The sequence below is a fragment of the Myxocyprinus asiaticus genome, chromosome 50 (assembly GCF_019703515.2).
Source record: "Myxocyprinus asiaticus isolate MX2 ecotype Aquarium Trade chromosome 50, UBuf_Myxa_2, whole genome shotgun sequence".
NCBI classification, from domain to species: domain Eukaryota; kingdom Metazoa; phylum Chordata; class Actinopteri; order Cypriniformes; family Catostomidae; genus Myxocyprinus; species Myxocyprinus asiaticus.
In genome coordinates this window covers 2,946,875-2,973,019 of record NC_059393.1, presented here as the reverse complement: position 1 = coordinate 2,973,019, position 26,145 = coordinate 2,946,875, and the positions used below count along the sequence as shown (strand labels likewise).

At 41.1% G+C, this 26,145-nt stretch overlaps 1 protein-coding gene across 3 annotated transcripts in view; it reads right to left on the bottom strand.

Annotated features, from left to right (window-relative positions):
- LOC127438704 (REST corepressor 3-like) overlaps window positions 1-3,909 on the bottom strand; it is a 31,692-nt gene extending 27,783 nt beyond the window's left edge. The window contains exons 1-5 of one of the 3 annotated variants that reach the window (XM_051694503.1): window positions 3,225-3,729; window positions 3,069-3,125; window positions 1,694-1,771; window positions 1,529-1,581; window positions 1,281-1,442 (exon numbers count right to left, since the gene is read on the bottom strand). In XM_051694503.1, coding sequence (XP_051550463.1) covers window positions 1,281-1,442; window positions 1,529-1,581; window positions 1,694-1,771; window positions 3,069-3,125; window positions 3,225-3,348 — 474 coding nt within the window. In that variant the 5' untranslated portion in view covers window positions 3,349-3,729. Of the gene's footprint in view, window positions 1-1,280; window positions 1,443-1,528; window positions 1,582-1,693; window positions 1,772-3,068; window positions 3,126-3,224; window positions 3,730-3,750 lie in introns of those variants that run through there. The other 2 variants (XM_051694501.1, XM_051694504.1) reach the window with 2 other exon arrangements.
- Window positions 3,910-26,145: the final 22,236 nt, after the last annotated feature.

Sequence of the window (26,145 nt, the reverse complement as noted above, 5' to 3'; positions counted from 1 at the left end):
TTGTGAACGCAACTCTGCAGGGTCACTCTATATATAGACTATACGTCTGTGATTAAATCATAAAATAATACAAAAACATGTTCACCTTGAACCATGATTTATATTTCAGTGATTATTATCATCATTATAATTATTATGTTTACATTCATATTTGTTTTTAGATCTTAATTTGTATTAGTCATTTTCAGTCTGTTGTCTTACTTGCATGACGGTAAATGGAAAGGTTATATATGATTTGTTTTTGTTTTTTGACAATGTTATTTGAATTGCTTTTTCATTTCATTTGAAGTGCAATTCGAATTTAGAAATGTCTTTGGTTTTAAATTAATTACATTTTCAATGCAAAATCACTAAAGGAAAAATATTCACTGATTCATCACCTGGGGGGTTGATAGTATAATTGGATAGTGTTTTTTTTTTTAATAAACATATTTCTTGCATATCGCCCAGCCCTAGCAGGGAACAAAATGAATTTATCCACACACATTCAAAGTCATTACCCTCCGGAAGAGGCTAAACTGGGTCCTGGGATGAAAGGTAATAAAACACCAACATTAAACCTGCAACAACCCAAAAAGTGATGCATTTTCCCAGACAACGAAATACCCGACCGGCAGCCCATAATGGAGAGAATGCTCGAATGAAGTAGGTTAGTTGCCAAAGAGATGTTGCCCTTCACAACTGTTGAAAAGCCATATTTCAAAAAGTTGAACAACATATTTTAATTGCTCTTAATTTTTTCAGTTTCATTTGAATTTACAGTTAAAATAAATAAGTCAATCTGCCTTGCGTTATTGTGTAGGCTACTGCTTAATGAAAATCACCCCATAGTACCACTTAGCATCCAACCAGTGGTAATACCGGTTTTAGTCAGTTTGAACGTGAACACCGCACCGGTGTGAAAATTATGATATCGTGGCAAGTCTACTGTTGTACAAATTGCCATGACTTTCAGAAAACAAAAAACAGACATTAATCTCCTGTGATGCATGTACAGACACTGTTGGACATTGTTAGCAGATAAATTTAAAACATTTGCGAGTGTGAAAAATGTTTTTACTCTCTAGAAATTCACAGGGCTGAAAGTACTCTCATATTTTAACTAAGAAATTACATTTTGCAGGAAGAAAATGAAGAAAACAGGCTTCAATAGGCTAAATCTATTTTTATGTTTTGATATTGGGGTGAAATCTGACTTTTTTATACAACATTCACCCTCTTAGTTTCTAGATGTGTCATTATAGAGCTTTACCGCAAAAACTATGGCAGCAAGAACTCACCATCTGCTGGATCCTATGGAAGCTCTTTCCATGAAAACTGAACGCTTGTTCAAACAACACCTTGTCCTCCACCGTCCACTCATCAGGGAAAGGGGTGAAGTTTGGGAGATCAGCCAGGGACTTCTCGATGTTGTGTTTATGCCAGAAGAGCATGCCAAGAGCCTGTTGAGCACCGAACGGAAGATGGCATCCATTCAGAGATTACCAACAGCAAAAGCATCTTTAAGGAGCATGTTCCATCAACTCACCTGTTCAACATTGTACCCGTGCTTTTCTTTTGCAATGGCAATGTACTCATCCACTAAAAAAAAAAAAAACATTTTTTTTTTTTTTTTTTTAAGTATAAGTGTGACACAGACAGCATGATATATTTACAATAAAAACAAAAATGACACTGGTCACTGCATACTTACATTTTGAGTCAACTATTGTGTGATGTGGAGACCAAACGAGCATGCCACCACTGTCTTTATCACTGTATTTTGCGGAACCTGCAAAATCACAATACAATAAAAACAAGAATAGAAAAAGATTTACAAGTTATTATAAAGGCTACATCGTAAGACAAAATACATGCATCTAATGTCACACGATTCGTTAATCAAACACTACATAACTTATGTTGCGAAATTTAAATGTTTGACTCAGATAAAATGATGAAGTTATCTAATGATGCATGTATATTCACTGTTGGACATTGTTTGTGGACAAATAAGGTCAACAGTGACAAAAGTACTTTAATTACACGCTGCATAAAATGTCGTTAAAAATATTTAATTTTTTGGTAAACCGAAAAACATTTATGCGTTATGTATTTTTTTTCCCCGATTAAACTGTGTATTTCTAAATTAACATATATCAAAAAAATGTCTCTCATATTAAAAGAATATTCTTTTCAATACAAGTTAAGCTCAATCGGCAGCATTTGTGACATAATATTGATAACGACAAATTTATTTCGACACATCCCTCCTTTTCTTTAAAAAAAGCAAAAAACTTGCTTCCAGTGAGGCACTTACAATGGAAGTGAAACAGGGCCAATTTTTGAACGTTAAAATACTCACTTTCAAAAGTATTGCCACAAGACAGGATATGCGCGTAAACATGATTTTAGTGTGATATAATCACTTATCACAGCATCAGTGTAAAGTTATAGCTAATTTTAAAACTTTGTTACCATGATGATGTAATGTCAACAAACCCTAAAACCATAAAATGACTGTAAAAATTACAATTTAAACAACTTTACAGCTCAAATAAAACATGAGTTTTAACAGAAGAATTAATGCAAGTACTTTTATAAAATTATAAGCTTCACATTTCTGTTTAAGCCAACCAAAAATTGGCCCCATTCACTTCCATTGAAAGTGTCTCATTGTAACCTCGATTTATGCTTTTTTTTTAATAAAAGGAGAGACGAGTCGAAATTAACTTTTGTGGTAATCAACATTATGCCACAAATGCTTTCTATTGAGCTTAACTTGTATTGAACCCGTAATATTCCTTTAAACTACATGTTATAAAGTTGTTTGTTTACTAGCTGATGGGTGGCTAAGCGAAGAAGCTAATAGCTTTACACAAATCGATTTTCGTGATTAAATAAACATACAGTGATGTTAGAGATCAATTTAAATTAATAATATACATCACCCGACACTCAAAACATTTGAAAAACACATAATAATATCGACTGCATTTGGTTTGTAGCGTTAAATCGGCGCGATAGGTGTATCGAGGCTACCACAGTCAGTCAGGTTACTGTAACAGGCATACAGCGCGATTTCCTACCTGGATCAAACTCTGGAATATTAGCTTGGTAATCAGATCCCACACGCATGCCCACATCTGAAAAATAAAAATAAACGTGTTCCCATCAAAGCTTGTTTATCTGATAATATTTCATAGCTTTGTTAAAAACCTCCGCAGGGGTGTTCGAGGCTATACCGTGCTCGTCGTCACTGCCGCTCTCGTCTGAAAAATGTCCGTTCGAGGCGTTCGACGGGCTTTTCGTGCCATTTGAGCGACCTTTCCCCAGATATTCCGACCCTTTATCCATCATTCCCGGCATAATCGCGATTGGTGTGATTATTTGGAATAAAAATTAAAAGATAGGTATAAGCAGTGCAGGATCTGTGGAGTCGCTCTCTCTAGTGACTCTGCGCAACTGCGCCGCTGTGCACTCAAGTAACCCTCCGCTGGATCACACTCATGTTCCCTCAGCTCCTCCGCCCGTCTTCACATCAGCAGCATCTAATATGCAATTTCATCAAATGTTCAATGTAAATTTACATTTTTATCGCTATTTTATCCCTTGTTTTTCCACAAGGAAATCAAGTCTCGAGATCTAACTTTCCTCGCGGAAGGAATTGTTATGCACGTCAACAGATGGAATGCGGCTCTTATGTGCGCCAGTGTTGCAGCGAAGTGTTGTTTTCGATTTCTTTGTAAATATAACTTAATGCAAACTTACGGACAGGAAATGTTAGAACGCGCGAGACATTCAAAACTACGATGGCAGACTACGGGACTGTGTTTGTGCTGCTCAAGATTTTGAGTTTATTAACGCTTCTCCAGCAAAGTGTAGATTTACTGCATCACAACTACGACCAGCGATCGCCATCTTCATTGTTTGTATTCACCCGCTCTGTGGAAGAATGCTTATGTGCGCAGGCGCGTAGTGTTTCTTTACAAAGTGACATCGCCAACTACTGGCCTGGAATGTAATACAGCGTTTTCAGTCGTTTTCACGGATTCGTGTTAACGAGGATCGTTTTGACAACGTTGTCGTCTGTACGCGAAACTTTTCAAAAACGCAAAGGAAAAACTTTTCCGTTTTTAGTACATCGTTGTTGTGTAAACGTACCCTGAGTCAGTGCTTAATTCGGTTGCAACTTGTTCTTAAGGCATGACTTAACTAGTAGGTCGTAAGCTCTCAGTAAAGTAATGCATAGTCGCGTAATATGACGTTTTCTTGTATTGATCCAATAAGCAGCCTTCAAATGTGTACACAGAAGTGCTAAAAAGCCATGCATTTCAGTTTATCTCGCTACGGTTGATGTTCAAACCTTGTTTGCTCATGTAACTGTCAGCTGTAATGACTTAAATCCCCATTAAAATAGGATATGTAATAAAAGTAGATTTAATAAATAGTATATTTGCCCTATGAAAATAACAATATATAGGAACCTTATCTAAAATAAATAAGGGGTGATAAATAAATACTAATACAACAGGCTGGAAAAATAGACATTTATTCATTTTAATATCTTATATATATTTAGAATGTGTTGAAACTTGACACCGGGTGACGCATCCTGAAAACGGCACCATGGATCGGTTCCATACTGAAGAGCCGGTTAAAATAAAAAAAAAATTCTTTCTTGTAAATGTAAACGAGTGTAAATGCCAACACCATCATATATGTCGAAAGGACTGAAGCCTGTCATGCAAAACACGAGCTCACTGATGTCATTAAATATCATTCTGCTTTTTTATTCCATCAGTTACTCCTGGTTGGAGTCTTCCGTAAATGTTTAGTTTATACGTAGGATTACGTCCTACCTAAGTTTAATGGTGCAATGCTCAAATATTTACTAGTGCGTAAATTGTGACTTAGTGCCCATTTATGCCACAACTAGGCTAAGTTCTAACGTACGTATACAGTGCATCCGGAAAGTATTCACAGCGCTTCACTTTTTCCACATTTTGTTATGTTACAGCCTTATTCCAAAATGGATTAAATTCATTATTTTCCTCAAAATTCTACAAACAATACCCCATAATGACAACGTGAAAGAAGTTTGTTTGAAATCTTTGCAAATTTATAAAAAAAAAAAAAATACAAAATAAAAAAAATAAATAAATAAAAATCACATGTACATAAGTATTCACAGCCTTTGCTCAATACTTCGTTGAAGTACCTTTGGCACCAATTACAGCCTCAATTCTTTTTGAGTATGATGCTACAAGCTTGGCACACATATTTTTGGGCAGTTTCTCCAATTCTTCTTTGCAGGACCTCTCAAACTCCATCAGGTTGGATGGGGAGCGTTGGTGCACAGCCATTTTCAGATCTCTCCAGAGATGTTCAATCGGGTTCAAGTCTGGGCTCTGGCTGGGCCACTCAAGGACATTCACAGAGTTGTCCCGGAGCCACTCCTTTGTTATCTTGGCTGTGTGCTTAGGGTCGTTGTCCTGTTGGAAGATGAACCTTCGCCCCAGTCTGAGGTCCAGAGCGCTCTGGAGCAGGTTTTCATCAAGGATGTCTCTATACATTGCTGCATTCATCTTTCCCTCGATCCTGACTAGTCTCCCAGTTCCTGCCGCTGAAAAACATCCCCACAGCATGATGCTGCCACCTCCATGCTTCACTGTAGGGATGGTATTGGCCAGGTGATGAGCGGTGCCTGATTTCCTCCAGACATGACTCTTGCCATTCAGGCCAAAGAGTTCAATCTTTGTTTCTCATGGTCTGAGAGTCCTTCAGGTGCCTTTTGGCAAACTCCAGGCGGGCTGTCATGTGCCTTTTACTGAGGAGTGGCTTCCGTCTGGCCACTCTACCATACAGGCCTGATTGGTGGAGTGCTGCAGAGATGGTTGTTCTTTTGGAAGGTTCTCCTCTCTCCACAGAGAAATGCTGGAGCTCTGTCAGAGTGACCATCGGGTTCTTGGTCACCTCCCTGACTAAGGCCCTTCTCCCCCGATCGCTCAGTTTGGCCGGGCAGCCAGCTCTAGGAAGAGTCCTGGTGGTTCCAAACTTCTTCCATTTACGGATGATGTAGGCCACTGTGCTCATTGGGACCTTCCATGCTGCAGAAATTTTTCTGTACCCTTCCCCAGATCTGTGCCTCGATACAATCCTGTCTCGGAGATCTACAGACAATTCCTTGGACTTCATGGCTTGGTTTGTGCTCTGACATGCACTGTTAACTGTGGGACCTTATATAGACAGGTGTGTGCCTTTCCAAATCATGTCCAATCAACTGAATTTACCACAGGTGGACTCCATTCAAGTTGAAGAAACATCTCAAGGATGATCAGTGGAAATAGGATGCACCTGAGCTCAATTTTGAGTGTCATGGCAAAGGCTGTGAATACTTATGGACGTGATTTTTTTTTTTTCCGTTTTTTTATTTTTAATAAATTTGCAAAGATTTCAAACAAACTTCTTTCACATTGTCATTATGGGGTATTGTTAGTAGAATTTTTAGGAAAATAATGAATTTAATCCATTTTGGAATAAGGCTGTAACATAAAAAAATTTGAAAAAAAGTGAAGCACTGTGAATACTTTCCAGATGCACTGTAGCTGGTGCAACTGGCCCCTGGAGATTCTTTGTTGTAATTGGTGCATTATCACTTGAATTCTACCATTTCCCGTGGAATAAATACATACTATATACAGTTGAAGTCAGAAGTTTACATACACCTTAGCCAAATACATTTCAACTCAATTTTTCACAATTCCTGACATTTAATCGTAGAAAACATTCCCTGTCTTAGGCCAGTTAGGATCACTACTTTATTTTAAAAATGTGAAATATCAGAATAATAGTAAAGAGAATGATTTATTTCAGCTTTTATTACTTTTATCACATTCCCAGTGGGTCAGAAGTTTACATACAATTTGTTAATATTTGGTAGCATTGCCTTTAAATTGTTTAACTTGGGTCAAACGTTTTGGGTAGCCTTCCACAAGCTTCTCACAATAAGTTGCTGGAATTTTGGCCCATTCCTCCAGACAGAACTGGTGTAACGGAGTCAGGTTTGTAGGCCTCCTTGCTTGCACATGCTTTTTCAGTTCTGCCCACAAATTTTCTATCAGACTGAGGTCAGAGCTTTGTGATGGCTACTCCAATACCTTGACTTTGTTGTCCTTAAGCCATTTTGCCACAACTTTGAAGGTACGCTTGGGGTCATTGTCCATTTGGAAGACCCATTTTCGACCGAACTTTAACTTGCTGGCTGATGTCTCAAGATGTTGCTTCAATATATCTACATCATTTTCCTTCCTCATGATGCCATCTATTTTGAGAAGTGCACCAGTCCCTCCTGCAGCAAAGCACCCCCACAACATGATGCTGCCACCCCTATGCTTCATGGTTGGGATGGTGTTCTTCGGCTTGCAAGCCTCACCCTTTTTCCTCCAAACATAACGATGGTCATTATGGCCAAAAAGTTCAATTTTTGTTTCATCAGACCAAAAAGTAAGATCTTTGTCTTCATGTGCACTTGCAAACTGTAGTCTGGCTTTTTTATGGTGGTTTTGGAGCATTGGCTTCTTCTTGCTGAGCAGCCCTTCATGTTATGTCGATATAGGACTTGTTTTACTGTGGATATACAGTAGATACTTGTCTACCTGTTTCCTCCAGCATCTTCACAAGGTCCTTTGATGTTGTTCTGGCATTGATTTGCACTTTTCGCACTAAACTACATTCATCTCTAGGAGACAGAATGCGTCTCCTTCCTGAGCAGTATGATGGCTGCGTGGTCCCATGGTGTTTATACTTGTGTACTATTGTTTGTACAGATGAATGTGGTACATTCAGGCGTTTGGAAATTTCTCCCAAGGATGAACCAGACTTGTGGAGGTCCACAATTTTTTTTTCTGAGGTCTTGGCTGATTTCTTTTGATTTTCCCATTAAGTCAAGCAACGAGGCACTGAGTTTGAAGGTAGGCCTTAAAATACATCCAATTCTGTACACCTCCTATCAGAAGCTTATTGGCTAATTGTCTAAAGGCTTGACATAATTTTCTGGAATTTTTCAAGCTGCTTAAAAGTATGTTAAGTTAGTGTATGTAAACTTCTGACCCACTGGAATTGTGATATAGTAAATTAAAAGTGAAACAATCTGTCTGTAAACAGTTGTTGGAGGAACTACTTGTGTCATGCACAAAGGAGATGTCCTAAATGACTTGCCAAAACTATAGTTTGCTAATATTAAATCTGTGGAGTGGTTAAAAAAATGAGTTTTAATGACTTCAGCCTAAGTGTATGTAAACTTCTGACTTCAACTGTACATGTATATATTATGATGAGCCAGCCATGTCTGTACCAGTGTCGCCCTTAGCAACAAGCCACAAGCGCTCACATTGTAGAGAGTGGCTTCATGAGTCACAGCTGAAACGGATCAAGCTCGTTAAACAGAGTACAAAAGCACAGCTTCATCAGAGCCCAGTTGAGCTCTGACTCCTGAGACTCATATGTCTTTCTCTGTCTCTCCTAATGTCAGACTGAAGTTGTGTCTACCTCGCCACCCTTACAGCCTACCACCTTTTACCACACAAGCACGTGTGTCTCAACCCTCACTGGAGCCTAGACCTTGCTAATTCCCCCTGCACCCACTCACCAAGTCCGGACTCCAATGGAACCCCTTACCCAGAGACACTCCACATTCACCTGGTTTAACACACTTTGTAAATAAACTCTCCTCCGGGGTAAAACACGTCTTACCTCTTTGGCCTCATTCCATCATGCCACAGTGGTGGAGAATGCAGGTACCATGATGAGGCCAGATGAGATAATAAAATATTTTTCTCTTTCTGTTACAGAATATCCCCTTTACCCCGAAATGTAGGACATCAATCGGCACCTTGCAGAGCTGGCCACACGGCAACAAATGATCACAGAGCAGTTGGCATGTGGCCAGGAAAAGCTTGCTGCCAGTCAGGAAAGGATTAAGCGTGAGCTTGTGCAGCTCCACAAGGAAACTGCAGTCCGGGTCCATCAGGTCAAGCCGAGACAGTCTGCCCCACCCATACTGATGAAACTCACTGAGCAGGATTATGTTGAGGCATTCCTTCACAAATTCGAGGTCTTGGCTGTGGTTCTGTTAGTGGGTGTACTTGCCGCATGTGCCCATCCAAGTGCAGGTTTCCCACCTTTCTCATGCAGTATGTCTCACCTGTGGCTGTTGTCTGGAGATGCCGACCCCCTCCAAGTGGCCGAAAGTGTCGTCATGGTTGAACTTCTACAGGCGTTACCCCGTCCACACCGGAAAGCTGTTGGCATGACTAGTCCAACCCTGGGGGACTTGGTGGAAGCAGCTGAGCTGGCAGAGGCTATGCATGTGGGGGAGAGGGTGCCTGAGTTTCCCCGGGGGTGTTTAGCTGAGAGGTGATTGCTGGACAAACCTCAACGGGCAGAACGCCGTACCACGCTCCTGGCCCCACGTGACGAACCCATGCTGTAGGACCCTGTTCCTCCAGAGGTGCCTGCCTGGTTTGCAGGATGTGTGATGCACCAGACCACACCTCCAGGGCCCCATCATGGAAGTGCAGTTCAATAGACAGTGCATTAAAGCCGTGTTGGATTCGGGCAGCTTTATCTGTCTTACTCAGCCCAATATCTTCCCTGGAAGAAAATCTGGTAAGACATATATTCCCATTACTTGTGTGCATGATGATACGAAAAATGTTCCCGCCATCACAGCCAATATTGCCACAAGCCTGGGTCCTGAACTGTGGAAATCAGCCAACTGAAGGACCTCCCAGTTCCGCTGCTGCTGGGACGAGATTGGATGGGGTTTGACCTCCTTTTGGGGACCACTGCACCATCTGCCACCAGGAAGTGGAACAAAAAGTGCCAAAGGGAAATGGTAGTGTGGATGGTGCTACTGGCAACCGACAGTGGGAGTGAAGATGAGTCTCCGCCGGATCAACTGTGTTCTCTGATCTTTTCCAACAGGTCATGGCCGGGGGATCCTTTGCAAAGGAAAAGAGAGAAGATGACTGACTTAAACACTGTTGGAGCCAAGTGCGTGTCATAGAAGGGGTCACCCAGCAATCAAGCCCTCTCCCTTCCCCTCACTTCACTATGGAAAATGGAATTCTGTACAGTGTAGCAGACAGGTGAGGTGAAATGAATTAGCTGTTGGTGGCTCCCAAAACAAAGATGGAGGCAATCATCACTCTGGAATACTCCCACCCCCTTGCCGGAAAACTGGGGGCCAAAAACACCACACAATGGATCAGAGATCGTTCCACTGGCCTGGGTTAGGTGGCGAGGTGAACAGATTCTGTCAACATTGTGATGTGTGTCAGTGTACATCGCCCCAATGGCCTCTGCCCAGCCCGATATTAAGATTCCGTTTGAACGCATCAGCATGGATATTGTGGGGCCGTTGCCAAAATCCACTCGAGGGTATGAATACATTCTGTTGGTAGTTGGTTCGTTGTGCCACATCCAAGAATGTCGCAAAAGAGCTGCTCTTCCTGATGAGACAAGTCAGCATACCAAAAGAAATCCTTACAGACAAAGGAACTCCATTCGTCTCACGGCTTATGGGGGACCTCTGCAAGCTGTTGTGCATCCACCATCTGCGCACCTCAGTGCATCACTCCCAGATATATGGGCTTGTTGAGTGATTTAATCAAACCCTCAAGCAGATATTCCGACGGGTGGTCACTGAGGATGGGCGCTAATGGGACCTGATGATCCTGTATGTCCTGTTTGGGGTGAGGGAAGTTCCCCAGGCATCAACAGGATTCACGTCATTCAAGTACCTGTTTGGTCGCCAGCCTCGGGGGCTGCTTGAACATGTACAGGACATGCGGGAAAAGATTGAGAGAGTAATGGCAGTTGTAAAGGAAAATCTCCTGGAGGCTCAGCGTGCCCAACAGCGAATCGTAGATTTTGGCAACCAGCTGGACCCCAATCAAAAGGCTTATCTCCAGCAGCTCATTCAGGAGTTTTCGGACGTGTCTTCTGAGGCTCCGGGGTGGACAAAAATATTTTCCTGTGACATTCGTACCCCTTCAGAAGTAGTTGTGAGGCAATGGCCCTACCATGTCCTGGAGACTTGCCAACAGGCTATTGAGGGAGAGATCCAGAAGACGCTGAGTATGGAAGTGATTGAAGAATCCATTAGCCCTTGGTGCAGCCCTAAAGTCATCATCCCAAAACCTGACGGCACCTTAATGTTTTTAAATGAAATCTGAAAGCTAAATGAGATGCCCAAGGTGGATGAACTCAGAGAGGTTGGGAAGGGTTCAGTTCATCTCCACCCTCGATCAGATAAAGGGGTACTGACAGGTTCCCCTAACTCCAGTAGCTAAGGAAAAAAAATACCTTCAGCACCCTACTGGGCACTTGCAGTTCTGGGTCCTTCCCTTCGGCCTGCATGGGCCCCAGCGACCTCCCGAAGTATGATGGACCTCCTGCTCCGCTATCACCGACCCTATACTGCCGCCTACCTCGATGATGTTGTCATCCAGTCGGAGAGTTGGTAGGACCACCTGATCCATCTCCATAGGGTGCTGTCGGAACTGAGAGCAGCAGGGCTGGAGGCCAACCCAAGGAAGTGCCACTTAGGCCTTTCAGAAGCACAGTACCTGGGATTCCAGATTGGTCGGGGTCTAATAATGCCACAGGAGAGGAAGATAAATGCTGTGAAGGACTTTCCAAGACCCACCAGCAAGTCCCTGGTATGTGCTTTTCTTGGGTTGGCTGGTTATTATTGATGTTTCATCCCCACTTCTCCTCTCTAGTCTGTCCCCTCTCAGACCTGACCAGGAAAGGACAGCCTGAAAAGGCCCATAGGTCAGACGAATCTGAGGAGGCCTTCAGGACACTCAAAGATCACCTGATGTCCGAACCAGTTCTCTATGCACCTGACTTCACCAAGCCATATCTCCTTCAAACAGATGCATCAGAAACAGCAATTGGGGCTGTCCTTTCACAGGAATTCCAAGGTAAGGATCATCCAGTGACCTTTATAAGCCATAAGCAGTCCCCAGCAGAAACAAGCTACGCTGTTGTGGAGTGGGAAGCCCTTGCCATAAAGTGGGCAGTCCTGGAGTTGCGTTATTATCTCTCCGCAGCTTCACATATATGATAAACCAGCTATGTCTTTACCAGCATCGCCCTTAGCAATGAGCCACAAGTGCTCATATTGGAGGGAGTAGCTTCATGAGACTGCTGAAACGGATGAAGCTGGACTCCAACTGAACCATTCACCCAGAGACACACCACATTCACCTGGATTAACTCACTTTGTAAATAAACGATCCCCTCTGGGGTAAAATGGCTTTTACCTCTCTGTGGCTAATTCCATCATGCCACACACAAACACACACACACACACACACACACACACACACACACACACATATACAGTGCATCCGGAAAGTATTCACAGCGCTTCACTTTTTCCACATTTTGTTATGTTACAGCCTTATTCCAAAATGGATTAAATTCATTATTTTCCTCAAAATTCTACAAACAATACCCCATAATGACAACGTGAAAGAAGTTTGTTTGAAATCTTTGCAAATTTATTAAAAATAAAAAACGAAAAAAATCACATGTACATAAGTATTCACAGCCTTTGCCATGACACTCACAATTGAGCTCAGGTGCATCCTGTTTCCACTGATCATCCTTGAGATGTTTCTACAACTTGATTGGAGCCCACCTGTGGTAAATTCAGTTGATTGGACATGATTTGGAAAGGCACACACCTGTCTATATAAGGTCCCACAGTTAACAGTGCATGTCAGAGCACAAACCAAGCCATGAAGTCCAAGGAATTACCTGTAGACCTCCGAGACAAGATTGTATCGAGGCACAGATCTGGGGAAGGGTACAGAAACATTTCTGCAGCATTGAAGGTCCCAATGAGCACAGTGGCCTCCATCATCCATAAATGGAAGAAGTTTGGAACCACCAGGACTCTTCCTAGAGCTGGCTGCCCGGCCAAACTGAGCGATCGGGGGAGAAGGGCCTTAGTCAGGGAGGTGACCAAGAACCCGATGGTCACTCTGACAGAGCTCCAGCATTTCTCTGTGGAGAGAGGAGAACCTTCCAGAAGAACAACCATCTCTGCAGCACTCCACCAAACAGGCCTGTATGGTAGAGTGGCCAGACGGAAGCCACTCCTCAGTAAAAGGCACATGTCAGCCCGCCTGGAGTTTGCCAAAATGCACCTGAAGGACTCTCAGACCATGAGAAACAAAGATTGAACTCTTTGGCCTGAATGGCAAGCGTCATGTCTGGAGGAAATCAGGCACCGCTCATCACCTGGCCAATACCATACCTACAGTGAAGCATGGAGGTGGCAGCATCATGCTGTGGGGATGTTTTTCAGCGGCAGGAACTGGGAGACTAGTCAGGATCGAGGGAAAGATGAATGCAGCAATGTATAGAGACATCCTTGATGAAAACCTGCTCCAGAGCGCTCTGGACCTCAGACTGGGGCGAAGGTTCATCTTCCAACAGGACAACGACCCTAAGCACACAGCCAAGATAACAAAGGAGTGTGCACCGACGCTCCCCATCCAACCTGATGGAGTTTGAGAGGTCCTGCAAAGAAGAATTGGAGAAACTGCCCAAAAATATGTGTGCCAAGCTTGTAGCATCATACTCAAAAAGACTTGAGGCTGTAATTGGTGCCAAAGGTACTTCAACAAAGTATTGAGCAAAGGCTGTGAATAATTATGTACATGTGATTTATTTTATTTTTTTATTTTTAATAAATTTGCAAAGATTTCAAACAAACTTCTTTCACGTTGTCATTATGGGGTATTGTTTGTAGAATTTTGAGGAAAATAATGAATTTAATCCATTTTGGAATAAGGCTGTAACATAACAAAATGTGGAAAAAGTGAAGCACTGTGAATACTTTCCGGATGCACTGTGTATATATATATATATATATATATATATATATACACACTACCGGTCAAAAATTTTGAATCACTTGACAGAAATGTTTCTCATGATCTTAAAAATCTTTTTATCTGAAGGCGTATGCTTAAATGTTTGAAATTAGTTTTGTAGACAAAAATATAATTGTGCCACCATATTAATTTATTTTATTATAAAACTAAAATGTAATTAAAGTTTTGAAATTGATGACATGGACCATTTATGTTATTGGAAATGTATGTTATTCCATAGTTTTGATGACTTTACTATTATTCTAAAATGTGAAAAAAAAAATAAAAAATTATAATAAAGAATGAGTAAGTGTTTAAAAACTTTTGACTGGTAGTGTATATATAAACAGTGCCAAACCGCATCTCAGGATAGTATTCTGAGATGCTATTTTTCTCACCACAATTGTACAGACGGTTATCTGAGTTACCATAGACTTTGTCAGCTTACACCAGTCCGGCCATTCTCTGTTGACCTCTCACATCAACAAGGCATTTCCCGTCCACAGAACTGCCGCTCACTGGATGTTTTTGGCACCATTCTGAGTAAACTCTAGAGACTCTGTTGTATGTGAAAATCCCAAGAGATCAGCATTTACAGAAATACTCAAACCAGCCTGTCTGGCAAAAATGGCAAAAAAGAAACAGCTTTCTCTAGAAACTCATCAGTCAATCATTGTTTTGAGGAATGAAGGCTATACAATGCTTGAAATTGCCAAAAAACTGAAGATTTCATACAAAGGTATACACTACAGTCTTCGAAGACAAAGGACAACTGGCTCTAGCAAGGACAGAAAGAGATGTGGAAGGCCAGATGTACAACTAAAAAAGAGGATAAGAACATCAGAGTCTCTAGTTTGAGAAATAGACACCTCACATGTCCTTAGCTGACAGCTTCATTGAATTAATGGGATAAATTGCAAAGAAAAAGCCACTTTTGAAACAGAAAAACAAAAAGAAAATGTTAGAGTGGGCAAAGAAACACAGACATTGGACAACAGATCATTAAAAAAAGAGCTTTTGTGGGATCAGCTAGAATGTAAGGTGACAGCCACATCTATGGCAAGTGCTACAGGAAGCATGGGGTGAAATGTCCCCTGAGTATCTGGACAAACTGACAGCTAGAATGCCAAGGATCTGCAAAGCTGTCATTGCTGCATGTGGAGGATTTTTTGATGAGAACTCTTTGAAGTAGTTTAAAACGTTCTGAACATGTTTTTCAAATTGTAATAGTAATTTTCACATTATTAATGTCCTGACTATACATTGTGATCAGTTGAATGTTACTTTGGTGAATAAAAATAACAATTTCTTTCTGTAAGAGCAAAATCTGTACATTATTCCAAACTTTTTGCTGCCACTGTGTATATACAGTTGTGCTCAAAAGTTTGCATACCCTTGGAGAATTGGTAATATATGTACCATTTTTAAAGAAAACATGAGTGAGCAGGCAAAACACATTTCTTTTATTTCTTATGGGATTCATATTCAACTGTAGGTTATAACAGAATGACACAATCATAAAACAAAAAATGGCAACAAATAAAAAAATGAAATGACCCCTGTTCAAAAGTCTGCATACCATTAGTTCTTAATACTGTGTATTGCCCCCTTTAGTATCAATGACAGCGTGCAGTCTTTTGTAATAGCTGTCTATGAGGCCCCAAATTCTTGCAGGTGGTATTGCAAAGTCTTTTGTCATCTTGCATGAAATGCACGTTTGAGATATCCCCAGAGTGGCTCGATGATATTAAGGTCAGGAGACTGTGATGGCCACTCCAGAGCCTTCACCTTTTTCTGCTGTAACCACTGGAGGGTCAACTTGGCCTTGCGCTTAGGGTCATTGTCGTGCTGGAAAGTCCAAGGGCGTCCCATGCGCAGCTTTCATGCAGAAGAATGCAAATTGTCTGCCAGTATTTTCTGATAACATGCTGCATTCATCTTGCCATCAATTTTCACAAGATTCCCATGCCTTTAGAGCTCGCACACCCCCAAAACATCAGTGAGCCACCACCATGCTTCACAGTGTGGATAGTATTCTTTTCACTATAGGCCTTGTTGATCCCTCTCCAAACATAGCGCTTATGGTTGTGACCATAAAGCTCTATTTTGGTCTGGTCACTCCAAATTACAGTGTGCCAGAAGCTGTGAGGCTTGTCAAAGTGTTGTCGGGCATATTGTAACCGGGCTTTTTTGTGGCATTGGCGCAGTAAAGGCTTCTTTCTGTCAACTCGACCATGCAGCAAATTTTTGTTCAAGTATCGTCATATTGTTCTCCTTGAAACAACCACACCCTCTTTTTCCAGAGCAGCCTGTATTTCTCCTGAGTTACCTGTGGGTTTTTCTTTGTATCCTGAACAATTCTTCTGGCAGATGTGGGTAAATCTTTCTTGGTCTACCTGACATTGGCTTGGTATCAAGTGATCCCAGAATTTTCCACTTCTTGTGATTAACATTTTTATTAATTTTTCAAAACAAAAAAAAACAAAACATATATACAATGACTCAGCATTAACTCCCACTACTTCCCCTCCCCAATCAAGAACCCCACCCGACCCCAAATGAACATCCCAGTGGTCTTACATAAGTACACACACATACAGAGAATAAAATAATAATAAATATATTATATATATATATATATATATATATATATATATATATATAATATATATATATATATATATATATATATATACACACACACATACATACATACATACACATATACATAAATACATACATACAACTCTAAACTATACCTCTCTCTCCACAGACCCACTCCGAAAGCCCCCCAAAAACATCAAATATCTACCCCATTTCCCAATAAAAGAATCCCATATCCCCAGCCTTCTACATGTTACCTCTTTGAAGGCTGCCACCCTTCCCATCTCCTCGCACCACTCCCGAATTGAGGGTGCTCCCACCGACTTCCAACCCCTTAAAACAATCTGCCTGCCTATCATCGCACTGGTGAGGACCCAGTTGTTTATGTATTTGTTACCTACGTCGATGACCGCCCCATCACCCAAAACACAGAGTCTGGGGCAAAACGAAATCCGAATGCCCAACATGTCACACAGAACACTCTGTACCTTCAACCAAAATTCCTGAATCTCAGCGCACTACCAAAAAACATGGGCCATGTCTCCATCCTCTGATTGGCATCGCCAGCAGGTGGGTGTGTCTTTAAGACCAAGCCTATACAATTTAGAGGGGGTCCAATAGAACCAATGTAAAATCTTGAATTGTATAAGGCGCACCCTTGCATCTCTTGATGCAGTATTTATGTTTTTTAAAATCCTAGCCCATTCTCTCTCCAATTCCAGGTTTAAATCTTTCTCCCATATTCTCTTGAGAGTGGGTGAGACTCCGTCCCCAAGACTCTGAATTAATAAGGAATAATACACTGATGCCTCATGGCCCTTTCCAAAAGCAGAAATCACCTATCCTAGAGTATCTGCTGTTTTAAGGGGGTGTATACTATTCCCAAAAATAGTACAGAGCAAATGGCATAACTGAAGATACCTAAAAAACTGAGATATGGCGATCCCAAAATATTGAACCAGATTTTCAAAGGATCTCATCACACCGTTCTCATAAAGATCACCTCGCAATCCACTCAGACCAACAAAAAGGGGACTTATTAATGCATAGTTTGGGGTTTAGCCATAGGCTTGAGGCAACATTTAGATAAATATCTGAATTAAACACTCTGGACACTTTTGTCCATATTGAGTGCAAATGTGAAATAACGGGGTGTGATTTAACTTCTCTATTTAGTTTGATGGAAAGGCTTTGCAATGGCCAAATAGGGGCAAGAAGTTCTTGTTCAATGCAGAACCAGGGAGGGGCTCTTTCAGGTGGAAGCGACCAATGAGCCAAATGTCTGAGACCGAATGCATAATAATAAAACAAAATCTTGGGTAGGCCTATGTAACTTATTGAAATGTAGTCTGGGGCGCTAACCACTCCAAATGAAAGACTTTGCTATGCTCTCAAATTGCTTGAAATAAGACAGGGGTACATCTACCGGGAGAGACTGTAGCAAGTAGTTACATTTTGGAATACAGTTCATTTTAATAACATTAACCTTCCCAATCATCGATAAATGTAATGAAGCCCACCTGTCTACATCGCTCGAAAACCATTTTATTAAAGGGTCAGAATTAACTCTGACTAAATGAGACAAATTTGTTGGGAATAAAATGCCCAAATTCTTAATGCACTGTTTGGGCCACTGGAAGGCGCCTGGCTGGAAAGCCATTACTGGACAGTACGCTGTCAAAGCCAAAGCTTCGGATTTAGACCAGTTGACTTTGTATCCTGAGAATTTGGAAAAGGAATGAATAATTCTGTGGAGGCAAGGCATAGATTTAGTAGGGTCAGAGACGAATAATAAAATATAATTTGCATAAAGCAGAAGCTTATGTGCCACGCCTCCCGCCGTCACCCCTGGAAAATCATCCTCCATTCTTATCGCGGCTGCTAATGGTTCCAGGGCAAGACAGAACAATAATGGGGAAAGAGGGCAACCCTGACGGGTGCCCCTATCCAGAGTAAAATAATCTGAAATTAATCCATTTGACTGTACCGCTGCTACAGGGTGTCTATAAAGTAATTTGATCCAACCAATAAACATACTCCCGAACCCATACATTTCCAAAATCTTAAAAAGATAATCCCATTCTACCATATCAAACGCCTTTTCGGCGTCAAGTGAGATGGCAGCGACCGGAGTCTGATCATTCACCATTGACAACATGATATTGATGAGACGCCTAATATTATCAGAATGCTATGACCCTGAATAAACCCCACCTGATCTATATGTATAAGAGATGTCATAACTTTACTTAATCGGTTAGCCAAAATTTTAGCCAACATTTTTACATCTAGCTGGATCAGGGAAATTGGACGGTAACTTTTACACTTGTTTGGATCTTTGTCTTTTTTAAGAATCAGACTGATCCGAGCTTGTGTCATGGTTGGCGGAAGCTTTCTATTCTTTAATGATTCAGTATAAACGTCTAACAAAAGTGGAGCCAGTTCTGTAGCATAGGATCTAAAAAATTCAGTGGCAAAACCATCTGGCCCGAGTCTGAGCCTTGCCTGTAAGTAAGGACTTAATTACCTCGTCAAGTTCCTCCAGGGTTATCTCAGAATCAAGAGAGTTTTTTTGCTCATTCGTCAGTTTAGGTTGTTCTAATGGTTCCACAAAGTTTCTAATATCTTCATCAGTAGACGAAGACATGGAACTATAGAGATCAAGATAGAATTCTTTAAAAGCATTATTAATATCAATGGCTGAGGTAGAAATTTCACCACCAGCAGATTTCACTGAAGGAATGGTAGAAAAAGACTCTCTATGCTTTATATATCTAGCCAAAAGCTTACCTGCTTTTTCCCCTGACTCAAAGTATGACTGTCTTGCCCTGAATAACCAAAACTCCACTTTATGCGACAAAATAGTATAATATCTATATTTCAATCAGGTCAATTCTCTGAGACCATCAGACGACATTCGGCACTTCAGCTCTGCCTCGGCACTTTTAATATTTCCTTCCAACTCCACGAGTTCTCGTGCTTTGGATTTTTTGGTGAATGAGGCATACTGTATGATCCGACCCCTAAGAACCGCCTTAAGTGCCTCCCAAGCCACACCCACAGAGGATACTGAGGACCTGTTGGTCTCCACATAAACACCGATCTCAGTCTTCAACATTTGTTGGAAATCAGGATTCTGCAAAAGGGATACATTAAAGCACCAACTATATGATTTCTTTTTCTCTGTATGTGGCAAGATCTCTAAGTTCACCAGGGCATGATCTGAGACTAAAATATCTGCCAGATATCTGCAAGACCAAGATTTTTACAGATCCTGTGAAGCATCAGTGTTGCTCTTGGGGACTTACACACTTTTGCTTCACTATGATCAAGGAGTGAGTCCATCAAAAGATGAAAGTTTCCTCCCAATATTATGTCATGAGAGATGCCAGCAGCTTGCAACATCCCATCAAGATCTATAAAAAAGCCCTGATCATCAACGTTAGGTGTGTAAATATTAGCCAAAATCAACTTTTGCCCTTGAATTTCAGCTAAAACAATAATGACTCTTCCTAATTTATCTTTAATCTGTTTGAGACATTTGAATTGTAGATGCTTATTTATCATTGTAATGACTCCCCTGCTCTTACTTGAACCAGCACTAAAGAAAACATGTCCACCCCATATCTTACCAAATTTTTCAGTTTCCTGTGGGGAAAGATGTGTTTCTTGAAGAATCACAATATCATATTTCTTACATTTAAGAAAATAAATAACCTTCCTTCTTTTTATAGGGTGCCCCAACCCATTCACATTCCATGTGGAGAGAGACAACTTATTCATATTAACATTTGACATATTGATATAATAAAAAATAAAACAAATGTGTGTGACAAAAACAAGATTACACAGACCACATTCCCCATTAATGCAACAATCAAACCCCAAACTTCCCCCCGAACAAAACAAACAGATATAAGAAAAACGTGTACGACAGCGCTAAACGGCGTCAATCCCTGTACGCATGCGAGAACCCCCGCAACAACTCTGCCACCGGATTATTCAAGTCCGTTGTTTCTGCACAAATTTTGTGAGGCAAAAATTACATAACAGAAAATACTTTGTAAAACAGACCCCAGCCAACAGGCAGAATAACAGAAAAAACATGCAGATTCATTCACAGTACTGTCTCGAAGGTGTGTTCCTCCACAAAATAAACTCCAGCTGATATAAGGCCGTTCAGTTTCCTTGGACAGACAAACAATTGTTCAGTGAGCCGGCTGTTATGAGTGCAGCAGATGAGGTAATCATTCTACTAGGAGGCATAAGTACAAAGAACGAACAGATTTAACCACAACTGTCCCGAAGTAGTGTAATTCCACAAAACAAGCTCCAGCTGCTAGGTATAGCCAGCATGAAAAACAAAACCGGCATCCCGGTTCCTCGGATGATCAAGAGCCAAATGAACTCGGAGGCCGCGCAAAAAAAAACAAAAAAAAAATACCATAACTTACTCAGCCCGTTAACTTTATAAAAGACGTCCTTTACGTGAGCATGTAGATATTTTTGCGGTCATCCATAGTGTCCATTCTCGGTCTGGCCAGGAACTTCAGTGTAAAAAAAATCTTCTGTCAATGCAAAAGTTTCTTGGAGTCATGCCATAAAACAAACTCCAGCCGCTAGGCGGAGCCAGCGCAAAAAGAAACAAAAATGGCACCCAGCTTTCTCAGATAATAGAGTTTCTCAACCGTGAGGCAGTCCACTAATATAAGAAACATTAAATGGCTTACTCCAATGTATTTATGAAGGAGAGTGCCTGTTTTGGACATGTAAATACTTTGTGACCATTCTTCGTTTCTATTCTCAGTTTGGCCGGGAACATCAATACAAAAGCTATCTTCTGTTGTTGTAAGAGTTTCTTGCATTCCCGGAAACGATCGCGTTTCTCTGTTGTTGAATTTGCAAAGTCTGGGAACAAGAAAATATTATGGTTCTTCCAAGAAAGCTTCCCTTTACTCCTCACCTGGTGCAACACGAGATCATTATCGGATGATTTCAGAAATTTGGCCAGAATTGATCGGGGCCTGTCTCCCTCAGCAGATCTTTGAGCCGGGACTCTGTGAGCTCACTCGATTTCCAGCTTGTGGCCTGTTATGTCAAGCAGACTCGGGAAGAGCTCGTCCAGGAATTTCACATCTCTGCCCTCTTCATGCTCAGGAATTCCAACAATTCGTATGTTATTCCTTCGACTCATATTTTTGAAGTATTCCAGTTTTTCCTAAATTAATTCCAAATCTGTTTTGGTCACGGGCGGATTAGCGGATAATTCCCTTTCCGATGACTCAAGATAATCGATTCGTTTTTCAATTTCTGTCACTCTTGTAAACAACTCAGAATTTTGTTTCCATCACTGTAATCGATCGACGTATTACAGTGAGATCCTCCAAGTCAGCAACAACCTTCGTCAGCATCACCGAGATGTTGGACAACTGACGCTGGATTTCATCTCCCGACGCGCCATCTAAATCAAGTCCCCGTCTCGCAGTCCCATCAGAGGCCTCAACTTGAACATGTAAGTGTCTTTAATGTCTCCAGCATCTGAGGATTTTGACTTCTTTGCCATGTTTACCTCAAAGAGCAAGTATGCAACTGGGTGTATCCAATCTCACCGGATCACAACATGAAAATAATAAAAAAACTAGCAAAGTTCGCAGAGCTTGTGTCTCACGTCTGCCCCTCGCATGGCGTCACGTGAACCCAGCGAACAATATTACTCGAATTTTCCACTTCTTAATAAGTGATTGAACAGTACTGACTGGCATTTTCAAGGCTTTGGATATCTTTTTATATCCTTTTCCATCTTTATAAAGTTCCATTACCTTGTTACGCAGGTCTTTTGACAGTTCTTTTCTGCTCACCATGGCTCAGTATCTAGCCTGCTCAGTGCATCCATGTGAGAGCTAATAAACTCATTGACTATTTATACACAGACACTAATTGCAATTTAAAAAGCCACAGGTATGGGAAATTAACCTTTAATTGCCATTTAAACCTGTGTGTGTCACCTTGTGTGTCTGTAACAAGGCCAAACATTCAAGGGTATTTCAACTTTTGATCAGGTCCATTTGACTTATTTCTGTTATCATTATGATTTAAAAAGGAGCCAAACAACTATGTGATAATAAATGGCTTCATGTGATCACTATCCTTAAATAAAAGACAATCAATGCCAAAATTTCACAATTTCTGCCAGGGTATGCAAACTTTTGAGCACAACTGTATATATATATATATATATATATATATATATATATATATATATATATATATATATATAGTCTGTACATTTTTAGTTTATCTCAATTAACCACAGATTTAGAAAACGCTGAAATTTGACACTACTTATTATTACTTATTTTCCTGTCAAAATGCATTTATTTGCATTTTAGGAAAGAGAGCCAAACAATATGTAACTATGTTTTTTTTTTTTTTTTTTTACATTTTCCAAACAAAACTTTCCACAGTATGAAGATAGAAATGCTGTAAAATAGCACCAATTCATGAAACATTAAACATTCCCCAAAATCTAAGTGGGAGTTTTTATTGAAAGAACTAGTGCCAACATACAGTAGGTTGCATATTCATTGCAATGGGCATTAAATCTCTTAAACTCTCATTCCCCACAATTTTAATCAGCCGGTAGTCTGTATCGATCCACTTTCCTACAGCAACCGTGAAGCTGCATTCATGATTTGTGTTAGAGCGTCAGCGTCAGCGTTAAACACCACTTTGAACTCCACACTTGCAGACAAAAACGTGTTATTCTGCATTTTGGTGATAGTTAAGAATTGACTTGGTTCTGTGGTAATTAAAATGCACCTTGTAAAACAGGTGAGGAGGCAGAGGGATTGGGATTCATATACAGAGTTTTATTGACAGAACACAAAATGACTGGCACAAAAGAGTAATCCAAAAGGCAGACAAAGGAACAGGCAAACAATCCAATACAGCAAGCAGAGACAATAATCCAAGAAACAGACAAGAGTTTATAACCAGGCAAACATGAAACTGGGTATAACGCTCAGAATTGTGATCCACAGATCTTCTGAGACTTCGCACAGAGCAAGGAATGCACCGAGTATATATACACAATTAAATGAGCACCATAACGAGCAACAGGTGATAGGAATCAAAGTCTGAGCCAATACTTGGGCAAGGATGACCTCTGCTGGTGAGTTCGAGGAACTATAGCAGTGGATGTAACAGAGCCCCCCTCCTGTGAGCTTCTCCCGATGTGAATAAGATTTCTTATGCGTGGTCTGCCCCAAAGCCATGGTGCAGTACGAGAAGGATGATTCTGATGGAACTCCATAATGAGAGAAGGGTGAGAGAATGTCCTCAGCCAGCACCCATGAGCGCTCCTCTGGGCCATAGCCCTCCCAGTCCACCAAATATTGTAAACGGCACCCTTGATGCCGAGAGTTCAAGAGAGTTCTGATCTTGTATGCCTCTTCTCCATCAATGATCAAGGGTTGGAGGGACCACAGGTTCCCGGTCCGTGGAGTTGTACATCGATCCCGCCGGTTTGAGCAGAGATACATGGAAGGTAGTGGAGATGCGATAATGAGAGGGCAGTAAATGTGAAGGATACAGGAGTGATTTGTTTAATTATTTTGAATGGTCCCACATACCTTGGGCTTAATTTCTTGGAGACGTAGGTCCTGTGTGGAAACCCAAACACGCCGGCCAGGTCTCATGTGGGGAGCCGGTCGGCGGCGATGATGGACAGCATACAGTTTTGTCATCTGATGGTTCGTTGGAGGTGAACATGAGCTGCGTTCCACGTTTGCTCACTTCTCTTGATACAATCATCCACAGCCGGAATGTCGGATGGTTCACCAGACCTGGGGAAGAGAGGAGGCTGAAAACCCAGGACACATTGGATAGGCGTAAGACCTGTTGATGGTTTTATCAATGAATTTTGTGCATACTCAGACCAGGGTAAGAAACGTTTCCACTCATGTTGGTTGTAATGATAGTAAGATCGGATGAAGCATTCAGTTTCCTGATTGAGTCTCTCTGTTTGCCCATTTGACTGAGGATGGTGCCCTGATGTGAGGCTGATGGTAATGTTTAATAGTTGACATAAAGCTCTCAAGACCCATTAAGTGATTTGGGTTCCTCTGTCAGACACGATGTCGGTAGGTAAGCCATAGAAGTGGAAAACATTATGGAAGATCATCTCTGCTGTCTCCAGAGTGGTGGGTAGTTTCTTCAATGGGAAAAGGCGACATGCTTTGGAAACCTGTCAATAATCACCAGTACAGTTGTGTTACCTTGAGATGCAGGGAGATCAGTGATGACATCGAGAGAGAGATGGATAGTGGTTGTAGTAATCCAGCAGGCACTTGTTTATAGGATTTAGATTGTGCACAAATATCACAGCTTCTTACAAATGTAGACACATCTAAAAGTAAGGTGGACCACCAGAACTTGTTTTGTACTAACTAGGTGGTGGCATGTATTTCGAGGTGTCCTGAACTCTGAGAGGTGTGCACCCTGTAACAGTCATAAACCTGTTTACATGTTTTTCTGCTATCTTAATTCTACTACTCACCCTGAGAGGGTGCTAGAACAAAAGCAGCAAAAGAACTCTGTAATGGAGAAAGTAAACATGGCTTATCGCTCCAAACACTGAACTGCTGTCCTGATTGGGAAACCTTGCGTTTAATGCTCAATCTGAAGTATGCATTGTTTTCTTTTCTTGGGTTTATTGTAAGTTTCTGGTTCATTGATGTACATTTAATTTCTAAATGTGATTTATCTGATTTTACTTGCAGAAGGACTTCACAGGCTTTATGCTCAATCTGAAAAGGATTTCACAGGCCCGAGTTTAATGTTTATTCACCGCCTGCACCATAGTGAGGACTAAGAGCAGCATTTGGGTGTGTGATTCATGACCTCTGGAGGCTTTCAAACTTTATGTTGCACCTTTTGCGGATTCTTAAGTGGATCAAGCCACAATAAGGAATATAAGAATGTTTTGATTGGATTTACCACAGCACTAAGGAATATATTTTGCACGGGGTAAACTATATGGATTACAACCACGAACGCTTTCATCCACGGACTTGTGTATTCTTCATACATTGTTGAAAAAGACATTCATCATCATCATTCACATCATACAGATAAAACTATATAATTTCTTTCATACTGCTGATATGCATTGTGTATATGGTGTCTGTTTTTCAATGTGGTGTGTAGATAAGAGTATAATTCACAAATGAACTGTTTTGAGTGAGCAAACTGTACTTACATTTGGTGCATTGGTTTTATGTCATCTTTCAGAGTATATGGTGTATTTTTGCCTTATTGTTTTATGCACAGACTGATAAAATATTTAGTGGGTCCCTCCCCTTTAAATCAGATTTATAACCAATGCTTATGCGAGGTTGAGGCAGCGGTTATAACCCAGTGAATTAGACGTGTACATACTGATTTGGGAATGTTTATTTTCCTCTGTGGACAATAATTTGTGGGAGGATCAGTTTCCTGAGCATGCTGGATTTCATCCAAGATCTCCCATCGGACGGGAGCTACCAGCAGAGAGGGAGGCAGAATAGTCTTGTCTTCCTTCCAAACCCGGGGGGCATCATGAGGA